Below are 23,788 nucleotides of genomic sequence, written 5' to 3' on the forward strand. Positions count from 1 at the left end.
TGACAAAATCAAAAACAAACAATGCACATGCATGAAATTAAAAATATCAAATGGCGACAATTTACCCATTGCCCCCTGTATATGCACATATTATATATATCTTCTATCCAAATTTTAAAAGAACTCCAAAAATTTGTTTTGTTACAAGTTATTCATTTAAAATGAAAATAAAGTAATGCCATATTGGAAGAGTATCAATAAATGCTTTATTATTATCAGTCTTTGGTTTTGGACCACAAGTCCAATTAGCCCTCCACAGGAGCTAGCTTAAAAGTCCACATGGAGTGCAGGTTTTTAAGTTAGTATATATATATATATATATATATATATATATATATATATATATATATATATATATATGTATATATATATACCTGTTGAGGCAAGTGAAATCGAAATCGAGGTAAATTGAACACTAAACTTCCACTTGCGAAGACCTGTTGAGGCAAGTGAAATCGAAATCGAGTGAAATTTGACGACTGGCACCCATGCCAACGTCGTATCCCTCATTGGACACGAAACTCAGCTTGCGAAGACTTATTGGGGCAAGCGAAATCGAAATCGTGATGGCACCTGTGCCCAGCGTCGCCTTTCTGGCACTTGTGCCCGCAGCATGTGTAAGGACCTTCGAGTGAGATCGTTGCCTGTGCGGGTGGCACATAAAATACACCATTTTGAGCGTGGCCGTTGCCAGTACCGCCTGACTGGCCGTCGTAGGATTTTCGAGCGAGATCGTTGCCAGTGCCCCTGGACTGGCTCTTGTGCGGGTGGCACATAAAATACACCATTTTGAGCGTGGCCGTTGCCAGTACCGCCTGAATGGCCTTCGTTTAGGTGACACGTAAAAGCACCCACTACACTCTCTGAGTGGTTGGTGTTAGGAAGGGCATCCAGCTGTAGAAACTCTGCCAAATCAGATTGGAGCCTGGTGTAGCCATCTGGTTTCACCAGTCCTCAGTCAAATCGTCCAACCCATGCTAGCATGGAAAGCGGATGTTAAATGATGATGATGATGATGATGATAAGTTATATTTAAAATTAAAAATGAAGGTTTAGAAAGGAGACATTAAAATGCAGTCTCCAAACCTTATTTTGGTTAAGTACCAGGTAGTCTGCCTGGAGATCATGTTCACCACTTATGGTTACCAGGTGTCATCCACATTATTGTGCTTTCATCGCAGGATCTATGTCAGGAATTCCTAGGTGCATGTTAGGTATATTTCAAATGATGGATACGAAAGACGGAGTGTAACTAGAAGCTTCATTTAGCACAAATGTTTCAGCTTCCTTCTCTACTGTTCCCTAGTGGGTGTGGAATGAAGCACACACACACACACACACACACACACACACACACAGCCTTAATTATCTACTCTGTGCAAGTGATATGTAAGTATTTAGAACCAATGCAATAATTAAGGTAAGATCTATAGATTGTAGTCCAACAACCAAATGGAAACTATCAATGATAATTGGGAGGTAACTTGATGTTATTTTATTTGTATGAATCTACTATAAATCAAATTTGTCTCCAGCAAACTCAAATACCATCCAGACAGCTAGGCACAATCTTATTGTTGTACCAGCTGATGAAAATGATCAGCTTCTTTATTACTTTATTATATTTTATTCTTGATAAGATGCTAAAGTCTAACGCCACTCTTTCTGATAAATGCTAAATGTATCATATTTAAGTAAGATGACTGATTTTGTTGTGAATTGTTTTTATAAATTATTCTGATGAAACAACACCCTAGGCTGTTATAGAATTAACAATACATACATGCATGATTGCATCATTGCTAACGAATGAAAGATTACTGTGAAGTTGCTGAAGCAATTGTCAACTATGAAATAAGAATATCATAAATTCTATTCCTCAATTTTTATTATTCATACTATATGATGGCAGTGAAACATGGATTTTCTATGTTTCTATGGGGCTTGTTCTTCTTTTGCAATTTTCAGATATCCATCTTTTGTGTGAGTGCTTCCTGAAGAAAACCCTCACACACACACATATATGCATGCGCACGTGCACACACTCACACACACACACGTATTTTTATATTATTGATGTTACATAGTTACATATTTATTGCATGTGCGTTATTAAACTCTTTTTGGTTGCAGTATTTCATCTAGGAAAACTCCCTTTAAAGACGTAGTTGAAAAGCACAGTATACTTTGCAATCTAGTAAAACAAATTGCTCCAGAGATGAACAGGAAGTACAGATATATTTCGCTGTTATTTCAGCTCACTGGTGCTGTATACTCAATTTGCCTTTGTGACAAATTCAAATCACCAGGCTTGAAGTATACTACGTTTTTAAACACACTACATCTTTAAAGGATATTTCCCAAGATGGAATACTGCAGCCAAAAAGTGTTTAACAGCGCACATACATTGAGTATGTGACATTGATAATGTTTACATCATAGAGCTGCTTCTAATTCAAAATTTAAATTTTATTTTATTTGTGCAGTACATCAGCAGATAGATTTCGCACTATATATACTTTAGGCCAGTGATTTCAATTTGTCCCAAGAGCAAATCACATATATGTGCCGTGTATGTGTGTGTGTGTGTGTGTGTGTGTGTGTGTGTGTGTGTGTTTGTGTGTGTGTGTGTGTTTGTGTGTGTGTGTGTGTGTGTAGGTATGTAAATGTATATATATATATATATATATATATATATATATATATATATATATATATATATATATGTGTGTGTGTGGCTATGTGGTAAGTAGCTTGCTTACCAACCACATGGTTCCAGGTTCATTCCCATTGCGTGGCACCTTGGGCAAGTGTCTTATACTATAGCCTCGGGCCGACCAAAGCCTTGTGAGTGGATTTGGTGGATGGAAACCGAAAGAAACCCATCGTATATATGTATATATATGTATGAGTGTGTGTGTATATGTTTGTGTGTCTGTGTTTGTCCCTCCAGCATCCCTTGACAACCGATGGTGGTGTGTTTACTAGGCTTCCAAAGAATAAGTCCTGGGGTTGATTTGCTCCACTAAAAGGCAGTGCTCCAGCATGGCCGCAGTCAAATGACTGAAACAAGTAAAAGAGTAAAAAGAGTAAAAGAGTAATATATATATGTATATATATACCTAGAGTTCATCTGATTTCCATTTATAATAATGGATACATCTTACCTTAAAGCATCCTCACTTACTGTTAATTTACTTGTATATTTGCTGACTATCTATATATATATAAATGAGAATGTGTGTCTGTCTGTCTGTCTGTCTGTCTGTCTGTGTGAATCCCTAAAACTCGAGAACTACGCAACCAATTTCATTCAAATTTTACACATGCCTTACTTAGGGTTCCAGTTGTGTTTTAGTCAAAAAATTTTTTTAACTTCTTGCAGAGTTCGAGCACACGCCGACATAATATCTCCTCCACTATTTAAGTATTACGTGTCAAAAGTGAAACAAAAACACTCATGTCAAATACTTTCACTTTAAAAATGAAACTATTCCACTAACTGAAACAATCACATTTCGATACTGTAATGACAGATACTTTCACAGAGAGAGAAAGAGAGAAAGAGAGAGAGAGAGATGTATATGTATACATATAGATGTATATGTACACGTATATGTATAGATATATAGATATATATATATAAATCTATATGCATACATGTATATGTATACATATGTGTAGATGTATATATATATATATATATATATATATATATGTACATGTAATATGTACACATATATACATATATACATGCATACAGATATCTATACATATATACACCCATCACACACACATACACATGCACACAAACACACACATTAGTCATTTGTTTTCTTATCCAAAACTACGTCAAAAGTACTGAATGGATCTATATGAAATTTGGAAATTATATTCTTTGCATAACGGCCATAACTCCCATGAAAATTCATATATTTTTGATGTTGATGAAATTTTAACCCGAACATAACAGATGAGCATTATTTGTAATTCAACGGTACAACAGCGTAAGACTACCCTTTCAAATATACTTACATTGTGATTTCTGCAATGTGGTGCATAAATTGTCAAGTAAATGAGACGCATCTTTGCCTCCACTGATTCACTTGCAAAGTGTTTATTTATTTATTTATTTATTTATGTGTTTCAGCCAAGTGGCTGCGGTCATGCTGGTGCACCACCGTTGAGTAAAATTATTTCGTTGCAGACCTCCTTTGAGTCTTTTTATTATCACTGCGACACACATAGTCCCCAGTTGGTAACATTGATTGCAAGGCCTTCCCAGATGAGTGACTGGTTGTTCTAAGACATTTATCGATTGTAAATTTTGTTTGCATAATTACCTATCGGTATAGTGGTCATTTGCAAACTTCAGAGGCGACACTTTCATTTCCCTTTACTCCAAACGTCACACGTTGTTATTTCAATTGGGTCATGCCCTTCCAATTGCTATAGATCCGTAATGCATCTTACAGCTGTGCCTGTCTGGGATTGCAGCTACTTTGTTACCCGGTGGCAGGACAGCACACTCGACTTTTAAACTCCCTTTAAATTTAGCAGCATCCGAGATGCCTTCATGCAACATCACCAAAAGCTCAGATCAGGGGCAGGTACTTAAAAGGTGTCATCTAATTGTCTGGGATGAATGCACCATGGCTCACAAGAGAGCTTTGAAAGCATTAGATAGAGCCCTGAAAGACATCCGAGACTGTCACGTTCCAATGGGAGGTGTTACGCTTCTGTTGTCAAGTGATTTCAGGCAAACTCTTCCTGTCAGTCCAAAAGGCACTGGAGCAGATGAGGTCCAAGCATGCCTAAAGTCCTCTACCCTGTGGCATCATGTTACTATCCTCACTCTTAACACTAACATGAGAGCTCAGCTACACGGCGACCAAATGTCCAAAAAATTCGCACAGGACATTTTGACAATTGGTGATGGCAAGGTACCTCTCGATGCTGCAGAAGAAATAGAAGTATGGCCATTTTGTTCTGTTGTTAATTCTGTAGATGACCTCAAACACAAAGTCTTTCCCAACTTTAAACAAAACTACCAAAACCACAATTGGCAATGTGAAAGAGCAATATTAGCTCCAAAAACCGTAGCTGTTACAAAAATTAATCAACACCTGATGCATTCTCTTCCCGGCAATCTTCAAACTTACAAGTCTGTTGATACAGTTCCAGATACAAATGAAGTGGTGAACTATCCTCCTGAATTTCTCAATTCGTTGGAGCCTCCATGACTACCTCCCTACATATTATCACTTAAAGTTGGAATGCCTGTTATGCTGCTCCGCAATCTGGAACCACCAAGACATTGCAATGGAACACGACTCGTGATAAAGAAAATGATGTCACACGTTATCGAGGCTACCATTCTTTCTGGATGTGCAAAAGGGGATGACGTCTTTATTCCAAGAATTCCTCTTACTCCATCAGGAGTAGACATTCCTTTTACATTCAGAAGACTACAATTCCCCCTTCATGTGACTTTTGCCATGTCCATAAACAAATCTCAGGGTCAAACACTGTCTGTAGCTGGTCTTCTCTTGGAAGAGCCCTGCTTCTCACATGGACAACTGTATGTTGGCTGCTCAAGAGTGGGCAGCAAAAAAAACCTATTTGTATATGCTCCACAAGGGAAAACAAGGAACATTGTTTACAACGAGGTGTTATAATCACAACAGCAAGAAAGTATGTACATGATCACCTTCTTTTACGAAACTTCATTGACTTTCATATATTTATATTGATATACATATATATACGTGTGTTTGGGTGCGTGTGTGTATATACATCTCTATATATAAAGATGATGCGTAGTCTAGACGGCGTTTTTAGATTTCATTATTCACTTTAACCCGGGCAACGCCAGGTATTTCTGCTAGTATCCAATATTCTTTTGTCACTTAGCTATGCTTGTTGGACAGTTATATATAGACATTTTCATTATATTTTATTGGTATCATTTTGTCTATATATTTTTCTTGACTATGGTACAAACACTCATACACATCTATATTTATCTGCGTACACAAACACATACATACATACGCAAACATACACACACATCATGCATGCACGCGCACACACACACACACACACACACACACACACACACACACACACACACACACACACAAAGCTGTAATAAAAATAAGAGCTCATATAATATAATACAAAACTTTCTTATTGGGATGGTCATCTTGTAATTTCTACTGTCTCTTATTATTCACATCATGTGATTATAATGATGATTGTTAATTATGAATAATCACTCTTGATGATAACTATTAATAGGTATTGATAATTATGTTAGATAATTTATGTTATTATTAATGATTATGTGGTTGTATACATTCATGATTGTTATTGTAACAGTTTAGAAATGCTCAGATGGTGTAAATGTCGTTTTAAAATATTAATGATGTTTGTTTTTTGTTTCTGTTAATATATTTCTATATTTATATCATCAACTTCATCATCATTTGCCCATTTTGCAGCCAGCACTACTAAATAACTTGGAAAACTTTTCCATAATTACACAAGTGAGATGGAATTTGTATTTTCCCATAGCTAGACATATTTTACATAGAAAATTTGAAACAAATAAGCTAGCTTCTCTGGTGTTGATTTATTGAACATCATCATTGTACAAGCTATTATTGTATGTCAAAAGAAAGGTACACACAAACATATATGCACACACACACACACACACACACACACACACACACACACACACACACACACACACACACACGCACGCACGCACACACACACACACACACACACACACACACACACGCACACACACAGAGGCTCCTTTCAATTTCGCTCTACCAAATCCACTCAGAAGGCTTTGATTGCCTTATGGCTATAGTAGTAGACACTTGCCCAACGTGCTATACAGTGGGACTGAACTTAAAACCTTGTAGCTGAGAAGCAAGCTTATTAACTACATATACATACATACATACATACATACATAGAGATGAACATCGATTTTCTATGTGATAGGCTTGATACTTGTTGATGTATTCTTTAACTTGAAATCATTGGTAGCCTTTATGCACAAATAAAGAAATTTTATTCTCATTGTCTGATATTTATGTATATATGAATATATATATATGTATATATATATATATATATATATATATATATATATATATATATATATATATATATAATGCAATCATCATCATCATCATTTAATGTCCTTTTCCATACTGGCATTGGTTGGGCGGTTTGACAGGATCCAGCAAGCTGCAGGACTTCATGAAGCTTCAATTTCAGCTTCATCATTGGATGCCCTTCTGGATGCCAATCTCTTTACAGTGCATGCTAAATGCCTTTTTCATATCATCAGCACTACTAAGTAACTTGCAAAACAGCCAAAAAATCCCCTGGACCAAGTGGGGAAGGATATTTGAGAGGGGGAGTTTGGATTTATGTCTGGTGTTGAGTGGCTAAAGTATGATGGGGGAACCAACACAAGTGTTTTGTTATAGAGGAGATACAAGGCTACCCTGAAATTATATAAGGGTAGGTTGAAGTAGCTGGGGAGAAGATAAAGATTGTAGTGATTGGGTGCCAGAGTGAACTTTCAAGATACAAGAATGTCAACATAAGAGAGGATACAGAGCGTGAATCAGTGGGGTGTGGGAAGGGGATGGCTTCATAAGGATGTGAGTAAGTGATGAAAAAGGGTGGAGGTATAGTTGATGGGAAATACAAGTATGGAGAGGAGATAAGGTGAGAAAGATAGAAGTGGCTCAGGAAGGATGAGGGATCAGGAAGTAGGGAAATTGTGTGCAAGGTGTAGGTGCAGTGAGAAGGAAGGTGCAGCAATATATATAAGGGAGGTTCTATTGAGTGAGAGCAGATATAAAAGGGTGTTGAGAAGGACAGCAGATGAGAAGTGTTAAGATGAAGTATGGCAGAGAGATCAGTGAAGGATGATAATTATGGGAATATGTGATGAAGAGGTTCTAGGAGTAGTGGGAAGAAGGTAACTCTTAGTGCAAAGAATGGGAGGGGATGCAATCTGTGCTGATTCCACTCTCAAGTGGTCACAGTAGCCAAGTAGTGTCATGGATAGGGGAATGATGGAGGGATGGGTAAGATGTAGGAAATCCTTGATGGGGCAGGACCCAGCATGTATAAGCATTAACAAAATGCTTTTCAGATCCTTTTGCTGTGATGGATAGGTTTCCTTGAGCATAGCAAATTACCAATCATTTTTGATCTTTTGCCATTTTCTCCTTGAGTTTCAGCATCTTACACACACACATATACACACACACAGTTGTCTAACAATCCATAAGTCAGAAAAATATACATTTGTATATTTGTCAACTGAGTAGGTGCATTAATCAAGGTGTACTGCTTAATATCCTTCAATCAGTTTGCAATAGGTGTTAAACCAGATGGTAGATAACAGTCCAACTGTGTAATACTACAATCACCAGAGCTGGCAGTTATGGAAGAAAATATGGTGACTGCTTTCTGTTATTGGAGGTATAAAAACATCTGGTTTGCAGTTGGTGTGAAAGAAAAAAAAAAAAAAGAGGAAGCAAACTGAGCTAGGGTTAAATCAATAGTTATGTTCCTTAGCACCAAATGACTTTTGGGATGTTATAAGACTATGAGAGTCTTCTGAAAATGTGTGTGGATTGGAATGTGTGCAGTGGTACTATATATAAAGGGGACATGTTGTGTTATCTCTACATGTCCCCTTAACAGCCACTGTAACATGAAAACAGTCGTTTGCAACAAAGGTAATATGAAAAAGCCCACATGGGCAACTAAACATGTGAAAGTATGTGGGAATGACAGAAAATCCTTTTGGAACTAGGTTTAATAGCTATAAGTCTTCCTCCAATATCCCAGAGAGATGAAACTCCTCAGTCATGGCCAGGCATATATGGCTGTTGAAGGAAAGCATCATTGAGTACATCATAAAATGTTAGAGAAGTGCAAGGTTTATTTTAGTAGCAAAAGAAAAGATAAAAAAGCCATATTAAACAAATTTCAACACCCAGATATTTATCTAAATTGCATAGTCCTTGCCCACATGAAAGAAAGTATATTTTATTATACCTACAAACCCTATCCTCTTTTGGCTCTACCACCACCAAAACTTGGAAACCTGGCAAAGAGTTTTGCAAAAACATACATAAACATACACAGACACATATGCACCCTAGCATGGGCCCAAGCATTTGGACAACTGCCCAACACCACCATTTTCCCCAAAATAACTCCCAATGCATGTCATGGGCTTAGGTGTTTGGTCTCCTCGCCCATCCAATTTAATAGTAAGTAAAATGAGCCATTGAGGAACTTTTTTGATTGATGATGATTGATAATTTTTGATATGAAGAAATAAAATGAAATGAAAATGGCTATTTGTGTGTATGAATTGTATTAATGTACATTAATTATTTTTGTCTATAGTTCACATGGGAGTTCTGTAAATGGCCGCTCCAATGCCGTATCTGTTGAGCAGTACATGAAGAAATTTCGACACTTAAGAGAAACAACTTCAAAATCAAGTAGGATTTTAAAAATTAATTTGTTTATATATTCCATTCCAATGTTTTTTTCTCTTCTTATATGAAAGCATGAAAAATATGAAAATCAGAAAGTGTAAGTGGTTTGATCCAAAAAAGGGAATCTCTTCATAGTGGCTGACTTGCTAGGAATAGTGGCCAGATTGCCCTCAAACAACATTTTATTGTTATTAGAAATGAGGGGAACATTAATTATATATTTCCATATACATTCTGGAAAAAAAAAATGTTGGGTTAGTCACAACTAGAACACTTTTGACCAGAAATTTTCTAAACTAGATCTTGGGCTAAGCAATATATTTCCATACCACAGATCAGATGGATTTATTTTCAGAAAGATTAATTTTCCAGCAGTTGATATGAGATAAGCTTGTCTCAGCAAAAATGAGTGATTAAGGTCAGTATCACTGATAAACTGAATATTTTTCACGTATAGAACACTGGAAGAATGGAAAAAGTTTTAGAACCATGATCTCTACTGATCTTTTCTCACTGTTCTATATTCTTACAATAGTCCTTCTCACTGCTGAATTAAATCTCTCCTCACTTCTTATTTCTCATTTTCACTGAACATTGAAAATGATTCCCATCTTTAATAGCATCTATTGTAAACTTTTCTTTACATCAATGTAATTTACAACAGAGCATAATATAACAATAAGAGCCTCTGTATGGCTCATCTTGTTAAAGCTAGCATTCAAATTTCACTCAACTCACACCTTCTGAAAGGAAGACTTCTAGCTTTAAATAGTCCTACATACACTATGTCATAAACGAAAGGAAAAAAAAACAAACATAATGGTTACAATTGCAATGACTGAATATATGATTGTGTGGTCAACAAGTTCACTTCAGAAACATAGCCTGAGATTGGCCTTCTCAGTAAAATTAATACATGTAAACTGCACAGAAGCCTGTTGTGTGTGTGTGTGTGTGTGTGTGTGTGTGTGTGTGTGTGTGTGTGTGTGTGTGTGTGTGTGTGTGTGTGTGTGCTATGTGTGTGTGCATATGCGTGTATGCATGCATGCAAGTATAATATATATATATATATATATATATATATATATACCCTAACAGTTGAGGGAACCCGTGGAAGAGGTAGGCCCAGGAAGACCTGGGCTGAGGTGGTGAGGCAAGACCTTCGTACATTGGGCCTCACCGAGGCGATGACTACTGACCGAGACCTTTGGAAATGTGCTGTGCGTGAGAAGACCCGTCAAGCCAAGTAAGATCGTTGCCAGTGCCCCTGGACTGGCTCTTGTGCGGGTGGCACATAAGATGCACCATTTTGAGCGTGGCCGTTGCCAGTACCGCCTGACTGGCCTTCGTAGGATTTTCGAGCGAGATCGTTGCCAGTGCCCCTGGACTGGCTTGTGTGGGTGGCACATAAAAGACACCATTTCGAGCGTGGCCGTTGCCAGTATCGCCTGACTGGCCTTCGTGCAGGTGACACATAAAAGCACTCACTACACTCTCTGAGTGGTTGGCATTAGGAAGGGCATCCAGCTGTAGAAACTCTGCCAAATTTAGATTGGAGCCTGGTGTTGCCATCCGGTTTCACCAGTCCTCAGTCAAATCGTCCAACCCATGCTAGCATGGAAAGCGGACGTTAAACGATGATGATGATGATATATGTACGAGGTCTAATCAATAATTATCCAGACTGCTGCCATAGTAATGAAGCTAAAGCATAGTGAGTAAATCCGTTTGGCACAGATTGACCTTGAACTCTGCTGTACATGTGCACTAAGTTTTAACATTCTAGCTCACTTCCACTGTTTACAGCAGTGCTTGGAAGGAAAGTGGGTAGCACGTGATCATTGCATTGACCATGACAAAGATAACTATAGAGGCCTATGCAAAGTTGCAGAAAGTGTATGAGTGGTCCAGATATTTCCAAGATGGCTGAATAAATGTCGATGTTGATGAATGTTCTGGGAGACCCACAACTGGTAGAACTGAGGAAAAACATCGCAGATGTGTATGCAGCTGTAAGAGGAATCGCTGACATCACCATCCGTGAGTTATCAGAGTACGTGCAGATTAGTTATAGTTCAGTTCAGTCGATTATCACTGAAGATTTGCGTATGAGATGCGTGTGCCAAACTTGTGCCAAAATTACTTTCAGCTGAGCAAAAAGACACTCGGGTTTCAGTTGCACAAGATCTTGATTGTCTCAAGAATGATGAAATCCTTTAGAAAACTTTGCGTAGGCCTCTGAGCAGGTATCGCCAAGCTTTTGGCAAAATTTGATGCAGATTCTCTGCTCGACTTTCTCTGTCATGGTCAATGCAATGATCACATGCTACACACCTTCCTTCCAAGCACTGCTGTAAACAGCGAAAGTGAGCTAGAATGTTAAAACTTAGTGTGCATGCACAGCAGAGAGTTTGAGGCCAATCTGTGCCAAGCAGCTATATACATATATATAACTTTTAATCCAGACGTGTTTTTTCTCTCTCTTTGTTTTTCTTCTCTCCATCTGTTTTCTCTCCTCATTCCTTTCTGTAGAAGAGCATAGGCTTGAAATGCTAAAGACTCTTCCATTTTCCTGAGTGTCAGGCTAATACCCTTTGTTTGTTGCTCTGACCTTTTTCCCTGTCTTGTTTGTTTTTGTTTTTGTACAGTTTTCAACCATATGTGTGAGTGAGATTGTGCATGCGTGTGTGTGTGTGTGTGTGCACGCACACACACACACACACACACACACACACACACACACACACACACACACAAAGACTAGAGAGGTATGAAGCTAGTATGCTCTGTTAGATGTGTAATGTCAGTGTGCATGTATGTAAAAGTGTAAATGTGTTGAGAGAAAAACTAAGCATAAAAGAAATCAGTTGCAGCAGGCAAGAGAGAAGACTACATTGGTTTGGTTATGTGATGCATATGGATTTAGTTACATAGAGTGGATGGAACCTGTGGAAGAGGGAGACCCAGGAAGACATGGGATAAATTAGAGAAGGCTGATCTCAAGTTGTTGAGCCTTATGGAAGAGATAACAAAGAACTGTGATAATTAGCTATTTGCTGTACTTTAAATCTATGTCATAATGATGAAAATTAGTTAAGAGCATTTGTTTATGCTTGTACATTTCCATGCACCTAATCTATCCCCTCAAGCATTCCTCACATCTCATCCTCCTAACACCTATTCATCTGTCACTTTTTTAACTATGGTACTACTCAACTATAATCATCATCTGAAAGCAGAATTGACACATATTTCATTCCTCCTGTTTGCACTACCAGTTGCCTCCTTCTTCCTCTATTAACCATCATCCCTCATTCTCATTATCATCCCTTTCCCTTGTCAACCACCCACTTTCTGTGCTTTCAGTTATCCCCCCCTTCTCTGATCTACCTTTTAGAACTGTTCATAACTCATCTTTAAGACCTCTCATGCTGGTTATCATTCTCTATGCCCTCTCATAGCTAACATCAATGTCCCTCCCACTGTTCGCCCCTCACTATAACCACCATTATGTACCACTGACATCCATTGTCTCTGTCACTGTACATTACCTTGCTTATCATCCACCTACTTTCTGATCTATCCTCTTTCCTGAGCCACTCTGTTCTCTCAACTTACTCCTCCTCCATACTGATATTTCCTATTAATCACATGTGTTTATCACTCACTACAGTCACCCCTACCTGCAGATGGTTATCCTCGCTGCACCTGATTTACTGTCCAAATTTTCTTTTATATTCACCTTGTACTTGTGAGTTTGCTCTGTTACATTGTCATCTCAGCCACTCACACACTTATATAATGTAGGATAGCCATGTATTTCCTCTATAGTAAAACACCTGTACTTGTCTCTTATCCTTCATACCGTATCACTTTACCGAATGAATTAAATATGCATTTCCAAGAATGTGTGTGCGTGTGTGTATCTATTTCATTATATATGGGAACTGCAATTGACAGAACTCAATTCAGACGAATTATGAAATAGTTACTTATTGATAGCTGTGCAGTGTAGCTCTCATTACATTAACGGAAGACACTTTATGGATCTACAGAAAAATCTTAGATTCTGTCAGGACTGTCTAAATAATAAAGGGATAATTCAAGGTGAGTTTCTGCTTGAAATGTCGTATAAGGTGAGTAAGTCTTAGAAAATAGAATAAGCACACGCCATGTATCGCCCAAGGGCACTAACTCTGTATTTCATCTAACTGAATTAATTCCCCTTATATCATATTTCTCACAATAAGTCCGCATGTGTTTCACATACTAGTCATGCTGGTTAAGGGGAAGTTAAAACAAACTACTAACAGAATACGAGTGACAGAGCCCCTACATTTAGGGTTTGTTGTAAATCAAAACGAAACTGCAAATTTTTATAGTGAATTATATTTCATTTATCAATTACACACACAAACACACACACACACACACACACACACAGATATAAAATATAGACATATATACATACATCATATATACACATATATTTATATATTGGCTGTGTGGTAAGAAGTTTGCTTCCCAACCACATGGTTCTGGGTTCAGTTCCACAGCATGGCACCTTGGGCAAGTGTCTTCTACTTTAGCCTCAGGCCGACCAAAGGTTTGTGAGTGGATTTGGCAGACGGAAACTGAGAGAAGCCCATCGTATATATATATGTATGTATTTGTGTGTCTGTGTTTGTCCCCTCTTCATCGGCTTGACAACCAATGTTGGTGTGTTTACGTCCCCGTAACTTAGGGAAGAGAGACCAATAGAATAAGTACTAGGCTTACAAAGAATTAGTCCTGGGGTCGATTTGCTTGACTAAAAGGTAGTGCTCCAGCATGGCTGCAGTCAAATGACTGAAGCCTGTAAAAGAATAAAAGAATATATATATATATATATATATATATATATATATATATATATATATAAACCTAATTGGATGCGTGGTGTTCAATCATATAATATAAATAATATATATAAATATATATATATATATATATATATATATATATATATATATCAAAATTTGAATAAGAGCTTTGACGCTAAATCCATATATATTAGAGTTTATTACCTATGCAAACATTTCTGTATAAGGTCAAATTCAACTCTTAATTCAAGTTAAATAAATTTCCTTACACATCATCAGGGTAAAAGTAAACACCAAAAAAATTTATAATCTCTAAGACTGATCTACATCCAAAATTTCTCCATGATCAATAACTGTATGTTACACAATAGTAACTAAATGTTCCAATATTGAATGCTATTTATAAAATTAAAAAAAACTTGTCATCTATGTTAAATTTTAATCAACGAATATTATTTGTCCAACGAATAAATAATAAAAAAACTCCATCATCAAATAAATGAATAAATAAATATATTAAAAATTACACTAAAAAAATCTACTATGAATAAAATTTCAATTAAAATTTCCATTAAACGAATTATATTTGAAGATTTATTTAGTCTCCCAGTAATTTTTTAAAATATTAACGCTAATGTATAACCTCATTTTTATTCAGAAACAAATTCCGTCTAAGGGAGACAACCACAATAATATTAATTTTAATTGCCATTTTTTAAAAAATTACTTTAAAATTTAGAATACTTATTCATTTATAATTAGCAAACATGCAATTATAACAATGAAGTAATACAAATTATTGATCACGGGTAATAAATTAAATTCTAACCTAATGGTAATCTATATTATATTTATCTCTAGAAACTTTAGTAAATAAATATAAATATAGAATTAGATTATTAGTAACAAATCATACAGTTAATATATCCTGTATTATAAACCTTATATTATATTATAATACCTGATCATACTGAAATTGGACCAATCAATTAAATATAATTTATTTAAACCAAGAAAACGTATGCCTAAGAAAATGACTACATCTGAAAGCATTGTATGTGAGTTTATATAGAAAATAATATAAAAAATAATTCTAGATTACACGAGCAATACTTATTACCTTTATCATAAGGGAAAGATTTTCCAATAATTGACCATTCTAACGAATATTGCTTTTTTTTTGTTTCTTCAGTACCCAAATTAATTTACTAAGACTAGTATTCACCATTTTACTTCTATCTCTAAACGTATTATAATGATTCGATATTCATTTACAAATTTGTCCCGAAGAACAACCCACGTATATGCTAACATCTGTCTGGGTCGTTACCTTACATTGATAAACTATGTTCTTCGATCTAACATTTGAGCCTTTAAACTTCAATCTTCTGGGGTTAACCTCTGTTACTGTAATCCTAGTACGATTATTATTATTATTATTATTATTATTATTATTATTATTATTATTATTATTATTATTATTATTATTTATATCAGGGTTCTAATCACTATTCTCCTCAATTCCCTCTGATTTAAGTATTTTAAAATTATGAGCTGCAATTATCTGGGCTAAGTTCTTAGTGTTTGAGAAACCAAACCTAATGCTATGTGTATTAATAATTTTTCCATAATGCGAATTCTTTGGGAAATATCTACTTATTACCTCTCTAAACTGTGCAACCAAATTAGATTTAACATTTCTACCAAAAGGGATTATGAACCATACATTATCATCTTTAATGTTATCACAGTTATTTGTACAATTCTTAAAAAAAATTAAATTACCTATGTTACGTTTATGAATATCTCTGGGTTTTTTTTTTCCTTATTTCCTCTTAACTTATTCTTACACTTATTATTCTTATAATTCTTAGCTGTCTTAATATTGTTACAATCAGGTTTGATATAGTAAACCTTCTCTTTGTATCCTGCCCTATTTAATGCCGAATTATAGAATTGAGCTTCATTATCAAAAACCATATCATTTGCGGATAATTTAGAAAGTCTTAATGAAATATTCCTTACTAAATTATTGATATTTTTTCTAGGATGATTACTCCATTTACTGATATATTTCAGGTTAGTGGAAGGTTTATGATATGGTCTATATGTATCATTTTTAATATCTAATGTCACATCTAAGAAATTAGCTAAAGAAATATCGTCTTCATAAATAATATTCATCCCCATTCTACGAAAAAATCTAGTCAGTCTGCCTTTAAGTCTCTGTAACTGTTGGTTGGAGCTATTCCTAATATATAGAAGACAATCATCCCTATATAGACCCCGCCCTCAACCATAGGAAGTTGATCATCCAATTCATAAAGAATAAAAGAACCTACAATATCAGCTATTTGTTTAAAGTCTGAACTCCCTATGGGAACATCAAAAGCATCTGGTGTATCCTTACGTATCCATACTTTATCATTAAAACTAATAAAAGACTTCCTAGCAGCTAATATCACTTTAATTTCTTCTCTAGTAAGCCCTGCCTTATTATGAAAAAAACCATAGTGCCTTATTCAGTATGATCGGGTTAATGGATGCATAAAAATTAGCTATATCAAACTGAATGAATTTAGTATTTTTCTTGTCTTCAAAAGAATTAAACCACCCGATGACTTGGTCTGTATTCGACCACAAATTTAACTTCAACTTATCAACTATTGTAGTTATGTACTTATCCATAATATTTTTACTCAGTATCCCTACGTCCGATTTTGTCGGGAAAATGAGTCTTAAAGATGGTTGTGTCCAAAAATTCACTTTGTGATCTTTAAGAATGAATCTCGGTTCTTTTGGTACCATAGGTTCTGTTCTATCTGCTAGGTTGTATTTTTCCATTATCTCTTTGGTTTCCATATTTGCCTTCTTAAGTGCATTTTTATTTGTTATCTTATAATTTTTCTCTATTTCTTTCTTAAGTAAATCCGTGTAGTGTTGTTAGGTTAATTTATAAATATTCCCGGTTTTATCAGATTTCACCAAAATTCCGTTAGTAATTGTATTTAGATATCTTAAATGTTGGTCCCTGTTCGACGATTTTTTAAAAATTATCATACCAATACATTTGGTAGATATCCTTATATGAACATATATATATATATATATATATATATATATATATATATATATATATATATATATATATATATATATATATATATATATATATATATATATTTACAATTATTTATATGAGTGTACAATTTATAGGAAGAATCTAGGGAAATAATTACAAGGTAGCTAAATATTGCTTAAGTGTCCCAGGAAATAATGGTCACACTTGGACATACTTAGGAGAAAATAGGAAAAATTTTGAATGGAGACAAATGCTCAAGATGTTATCAAATCATTTATATCTCCGAATCGTTTTGGAATTTCTATGCTGATAGAACCCACGACAAAGCTCTCAAAGACATGAACAATAACTAAGTCATCTCTATTTTTATATATTATCCCTTCTGATGCGCTCCCCTTCCACCACCCCGTTTTTCTAACTATACATTTCTGTCTTAAATTCATGATTATTTAGGTATATCACTTGATTTATCGTCTTCGTCTCTACTTTCTTGAAGTTTTGCTCCTTAGCCCAAACCTGACTGAAATTCGTCTCCCCCTCCCCTTTAAAAATTACGATTTTAACTCTCATTTCTGTTACCGATTCAAACATTTAATCTCACGGTTAAACACTGCTGTGTTTCTTTCAACTTTTTTCTAAAAAGCCAACGAATTTGAAACCAGCATGATGTCCTGCTGCCTGTCCTCTGTCTGTCTGTCTGTCTGTCTGTCTGTCTGTCTGTCTGTCTGTCTGTCTGTCTGTCTGTCTGTCTCTCTCTCTCTCTCTATCTATCTATCTATTCTATCTCTATCCCTCTCTCTCTCTACATCACTACTCTTCCCCCACTTCCTCCTCTCTGACTCGCACGCGACCCCAAACATATAACCAGTTCACTTCCAACTTCATGCCAAATCGTTTTGGAATTTCTATGCTGATAGAACCCACGACAAAGCTCCCTTAGCCCGCGGTACGCCCGCCCTCCCACCCCCTCCACCAGTACCGGAAGTTTTAGATCATCTTCCGCGAACACTGCCAGTGACCTTATACCCCCCCTAGTGCATAAAGATTGGGTAGTATATGAAGGTTGTAGGTATTGTTGTTTTGTTTATGAATTCTGCCAAATTCAAGCTTTCTTTTCAGGTGCACGACACTGCTCACCCCCATCCCAGGGTCACACGGGCCCACTCCTCTGACACCCACTCCTCCCACACTGTCAGGATTGGCACTCTCAACGTCGGCACGCTGAAAGGTAGGTCTGGTGAGATTGTTGAGATGCTTGAACGGCGACGCATAGATCTGTGCTGCATCCAAGAAGTAAGATGGAGAGGAGGTTCTGCGAGGTTCCTCACAGGCAAAGAACACAGGTACAAGATTTTCTGGACAGGAAACACTGACGGGGTCGGGGGCGTAGGAATACTTCTAGCAGAGAAATGGGTTGATAAGGTAATCGAGGTAGTTAGAGTATGTGACAGAGTACTTAAGATTAGACTAGTGCTTCATCATAGGCTAGCTACTGTCATCTCAGCCTATGCCCCTCAACCGGGGCTACCGGATGGTCTGAAAGACCAATTCTATGACACCCTCTTGCAAACTACCTCGTCGATAAGGGACAGGGACCTTCTCTTTGTGGGAGGTGACTTCAATGGTCATGTCGGACGTCGTGCTGGAGGCTTCCATGGCATACATGGAGGCTATGGCTTCGGTTCCCGCAACGAGGAGGGAACCAGACTGCTGGAGTTCTGTGATGCAAACGATCTTATGGTTTGCAATACCAACTTCAGGAAACCTGCCTGTCACCTAGTCACCTACCGATCCGGCAGACACTCTAGCCAAATCGATTACATCCTCGCCAGAAATAGAGAAAGAGGGAGGCTTATAAATGCCAAAACCCTCCCTGGCGAAGAATGTACACCCCAACACAGATTAGTAGTCAGCGACTTTGAGATCAAGGCAATATGGGTGCCCAGAAGAAGACCGGCTTGGAGGAGAAGGGTATGGAAGCTTAAAGACCCTACAAATGGACAGAGACTTAGAGACAAGTTACTTGAAGCATTTGACGAAATAGAAGGGGATATAGCATTATACAACGTAGAAGACAAGTGGAGATTTCTGCGGGACAACCTGTTGAGAGCCACCGACCTGTGGTTGGTGTAAAGTCCCCTCTTGACCCAGAGTAACGTGGTGGTGGAACAAGGAGGTAGACAGGGCTATTAGACAAAAGAAACAGGCTTGGAAGGACTGGAAGAACGGTGGTAGCAGGGAATTGTACCAATCTGCTAGAAGGGAAGCTAGGCGACAGGTTTATTTAGCCAGAGGGGAAGCAGATAAGAAAAGATTTGCCAATGTTCTGCGCCATGAGGACCAAGACTCGAGGTATTTCGTGTTGCAAGACAGTGTAGGAGAGAGAATAGTGATGTCGTAAGAGAGAAATGTGTTCGCATGGATGATGGTACGCTTGCACTAAATGAGGCTGCAAAGAAAGAGGTCTGGAGATGCCACTACGATAGATTGCTTAATAAAGAGAATGAATGGGAGAATGAGAGTCTGCCGTATGTCGACCCAACAGAGGGACCAGCTATCCCAGTTGACAGTACCAGGGTAGATAAAGCAATTAAGAGTATGAAGATAGGGAAAGCCCCTGGCCCATCAGGAATCAATGCAGAGATGCTCAAAATATCTGGCAGTGTTGGCTACAGCCTAGTCACCTGTATTACGAACCAGGTGATACACGAAGGAGTCATACCCAATGACTGGTGTAGCAGCACCATAGTCAACTGCTACAAAGGTAAAGGTGACGCTTTAGATACAAATAATTACAGAGACATCAAGCTGTTAGATCAGGTTATGAAAGTTACGGAGAGGGTCATAGCCCAACTAATTAGGGAGCGAATCAATTTAGATGAGATGCAGTTTGGGTTCGTGCCAGGTAAAAGCACTACTGATGCCATATTTCTAGTAAGATAGCTGCAGGAGAAATACCTAGCCAAGGATAAACTTCTGGACCTGGCCTTCGTTGACATGGAGAAAGCCTTTGACAGGGTCCCCCGATCCCTTATCTGGTGGTCAATGAGGAAACTTGGGATAGAAGAATGGTTAGTGAGAGCTGTGCGAGCCATGTACAGAGATGCTGCCAGTAAGGTGAGGGTTGGAAATGAGTACAGTAATGAATTCCGGGTAGAGGTAGGGGTCCACCAAGGTTCTGTCCTCAGCCCCCTCCTATTTATCATAGTCCTCCAGGCGATCACAGAGGAGTTCAAGACAGGTTGCCCCTGGGAGCTCCTCTATGCTGATGACCTTGCTTTAATTGCGGAGTCACTATCAGAACTAGAGGAGAAGTTTCAGGTGTGGAAGCAAGGACTAGAATCGAAGGGCCTTAGAGTCAACCTAGCAAAAACCAAAATCCTAATAAGTAGGAAGGTAGATAAAACACAAACCCCTTCGGGTAGATGGCCCTGCTCAGTATGTAGAAAAGGAGTAGGTAGTAACTCGATAAGATGTACCCGGTGAAAGCTATGGAAACATAAGAGGTGCAGCAATATCAAAGGCAGATTAACTACGAAGTTAGTTTTTGTATGTGGCAGATGTTCAGGTGCAATAAACACTGTAAACAAACAGGAAACAACTTCTATCTCATTCCAGGGAGAAAAACTAGAGGTAGTCGATAGCTTCTGCTATCTGGGTGACCAAGTTAGAAGTGGGGGTGGGTGCGCTGAAAGCGTAGCTGCTAGAATAAGAATAGCCTGGGCAAAGTTTAGAGAGCTCTTACCTCTGCTGGCGACAAAGGGACTCTCACTCAGAGTAAAAGGCAGACTGTATGACGCATGTGTACGAACAACCATGCTACATGACAGTGAAACATGGGCTGTGACTGCTGAGGACATGCGTAAGCTCGCAAGGAATGAAGCCAGTATGCTCCGCTGGATGTGTAATGTCAATGTGCATACCCGTGAGAGTGTAAGTATCTTGAGAGAAAAGCTGAACATAAGAAGCATCAGTTGTGCTGTGCAAGAGAGACGATATGGAAATGTGGTGAGAATGAATGAGGATAGCTGCATGAAAAAGTGCCACACCCTAACAGTTGAGGGAACCCGTGGAAGAGGTAGGCCCAGGAAGACCTGGGCTGAGGTGGTGAGGCAAGACCTTCGAACATTGGGCCTCACCGAGGCGATGACTACTGACCGAGACCTTTGGAAATGTGCTGTGCGTGAGAAGACCCGGCAAGCCAAGTGAGATCGTTGCCAGTGCCCCTGGGCTGGCTCTTGTGCGGGTGGCACATAAGATGCACCATTTTGAGCGTGACCGTTGCCAGTACCGCCTGACTGGCCTTCATAGGGTTTTCGAGCGAGATCGTTGCCAGTGCCCCTGGACTGGCTCTTGTGCGGGTGGCACATAAAAGACTTATGTGCCTTATATTTTTATATTTTCATTTTTCATTTATTTTAATTTTAATTTTATTTTTATCTTTTATTTTATATTTGTATTGAATTTTGTGAATCTCTGAAGAGGCCTAGCGAATCATGCATGTACCCCCATTACATCATTTTCATCTGCTAATTACTCCGGCGCACAGGAGCTATAGAGATAGAATGGGGCATGCCAACGTTAGGCCGAAACAGCTGTAAGTTTCTGTATATTCTCCAGTTGCTAAATGTACTTTATATTTGTAACCTTAATTGTTAATATGACATGGTATGTCATAAGCATCTGTATATTGTGGTTTTTGTCATTTTAGTTATAAAATAAACAAATTAATCAACGAAATACACTGACTGCAAGTCGATGGATAACGCATATTCTCTTCCCTTTTCTTATTGCTATATACACACACACACACACACACACACACACACACACATATATATATATATATATATATATATATATATATATGCATATTTTTACTTTTAGATATATATTATTTTATATCTTTCAATTGTATATCTTTTACTTTTCTTTATATTTATATATATTATTTATATTTAATTCTTATTTAATTCTTATTCACACATCGTATCTTTTGTATTTTCATTTTTTTATATGTATATATACGTATATTTTTACTTTTATATACATATTTATATTTATTGCATATATTTTACTTTTTTATATTTATATATAACTCTTATTTACATTTGCAAATCACATATTGTACTTGTTTCTTTTCTTTCTTTTCTTTATGTATGAATGAGCTACTCCGCGTCGGTCACCAGAGTGGTATTTGATCACTTTATAGAGTGTTTGAGTGTCGGTTTGTTGTCTGGAATGGGATAGCTTACCTCATGACCAGGTAGATGCTCTTTAACCTTGGTTGGTAATCTACCTAGGAGAAAAAGATCTCCGAAATAAAACCTGATGCCTTGGAAGTTCCTGGTTTTGTCAATTTTCATGTCACACTGGTGAAAGTTTTCTTGGGCCAATAGGTGGGGGTAGTGCAGAGCAAGCTACACCCACTGAAAATTATTCCTCTGCGCAGGTACTTCCTGTACTTCAAATCGTAGTAAAATCATTGAATTGGTGGTTGGTAGAAACCTAAAAATGCACTTGTAACTTACTCTGAAATGTTTCAAACAGATTCAGTAAATGACAAAAAAGCATCAGAGGAACAGATCTGGCTCGGCAGGTGTTCCAGTGTATCACAGGCTGGACCCAGTCATCATCCTGCCACTGTGGTCAAACTATTTCCAAGAAAAAGTAAAAATAAACATACTTTGAATTTTAGCTGTTGGAATGTGCGCACACTTCTTGACGATTATTTCAACAAGAGGCCAGAAAAGTGTACTGCACTTATTGAATGTGAGCTTAAGAAATATTCCCTTGATATAGTTGCGCTCTCTGAAACTCGTCTCTCTGGTGAGGGTCAAGTAATTGAACCTACTTATGGATATACTATCTTCTGGAAAGGCCTACCTAAGGGTCAGCGTAGAAAATCTGGTGTTGGGTTTGCTCTCAAGAATACATTAGTGTCCTCCATTGCAGAGCTTCCAAGTGGTATATCTGACCGGATCATGTCATGCCGTATCAAACTGACAAAAGGTAGGTTTCTTACTGTTGTCAGTATTTATGCACCAACAATGTCCCATTCTGATGAAACTGTGGGACAGTTTTATGACTGGTTCTCAGATAGATCAGCAGAAATTCATGATCTACTTTTAGAAAAACAAAACTTAGGTAATACACTTCTTTCTCAGTCCTTGAACCCCAACTGAAATGAAGCTTACAGAAAGCTGGAAAAAAAAGTGCAGACTGCTCTAAGGAAAATTAAACAAGAATGGTGGAATGATAGAGCAAGAGAGGCACAAGAAGCAGCT

At 37.4% G+C, this 23,788-nt stretch overlaps 1 protein-coding gene across 2 annotated transcripts in view; it reads left to right on the forward strand.

Annotated features, from left to right (window-relative positions):
• The window catches only part of LOC106878543 (protein-glutamine gamma-glutamyltransferase K), a 142,577-nt gene that overhangs the window by 40,460 nt on the left and 78,329 nt on the right, over positions 1 to 23,788 (forward strand). For both annotated transcript variants that reach the window (XM_052969397.2, XM_089356249.1), the window contains exon 2: positions 9,463 to 9,560. In XM_052969397.2, the coding sequence (XP_052825357.1) occupies positions 9,463 to 9,560 (98 nt within the window). The remainder of the gene's footprint in view (positions 1 to 9,462; positions 9,561 to 23,788) is intronic.

The sequence above is a fragment of the Octopus bimaculoides genome, chromosome 1, assembly GCF_046866305.1.
Source record: "Octopus bimaculoides isolate indiv1 chromosome 1, ASM4686630v1, whole genome shotgun sequence".
In the NCBI taxonomy this organism is placed as follows: domain Eukaryota; kingdom Metazoa; phylum Mollusca; class Cephalopoda; order Octopoda; family Octopodidae; genus Octopus; species Octopus bimaculoides.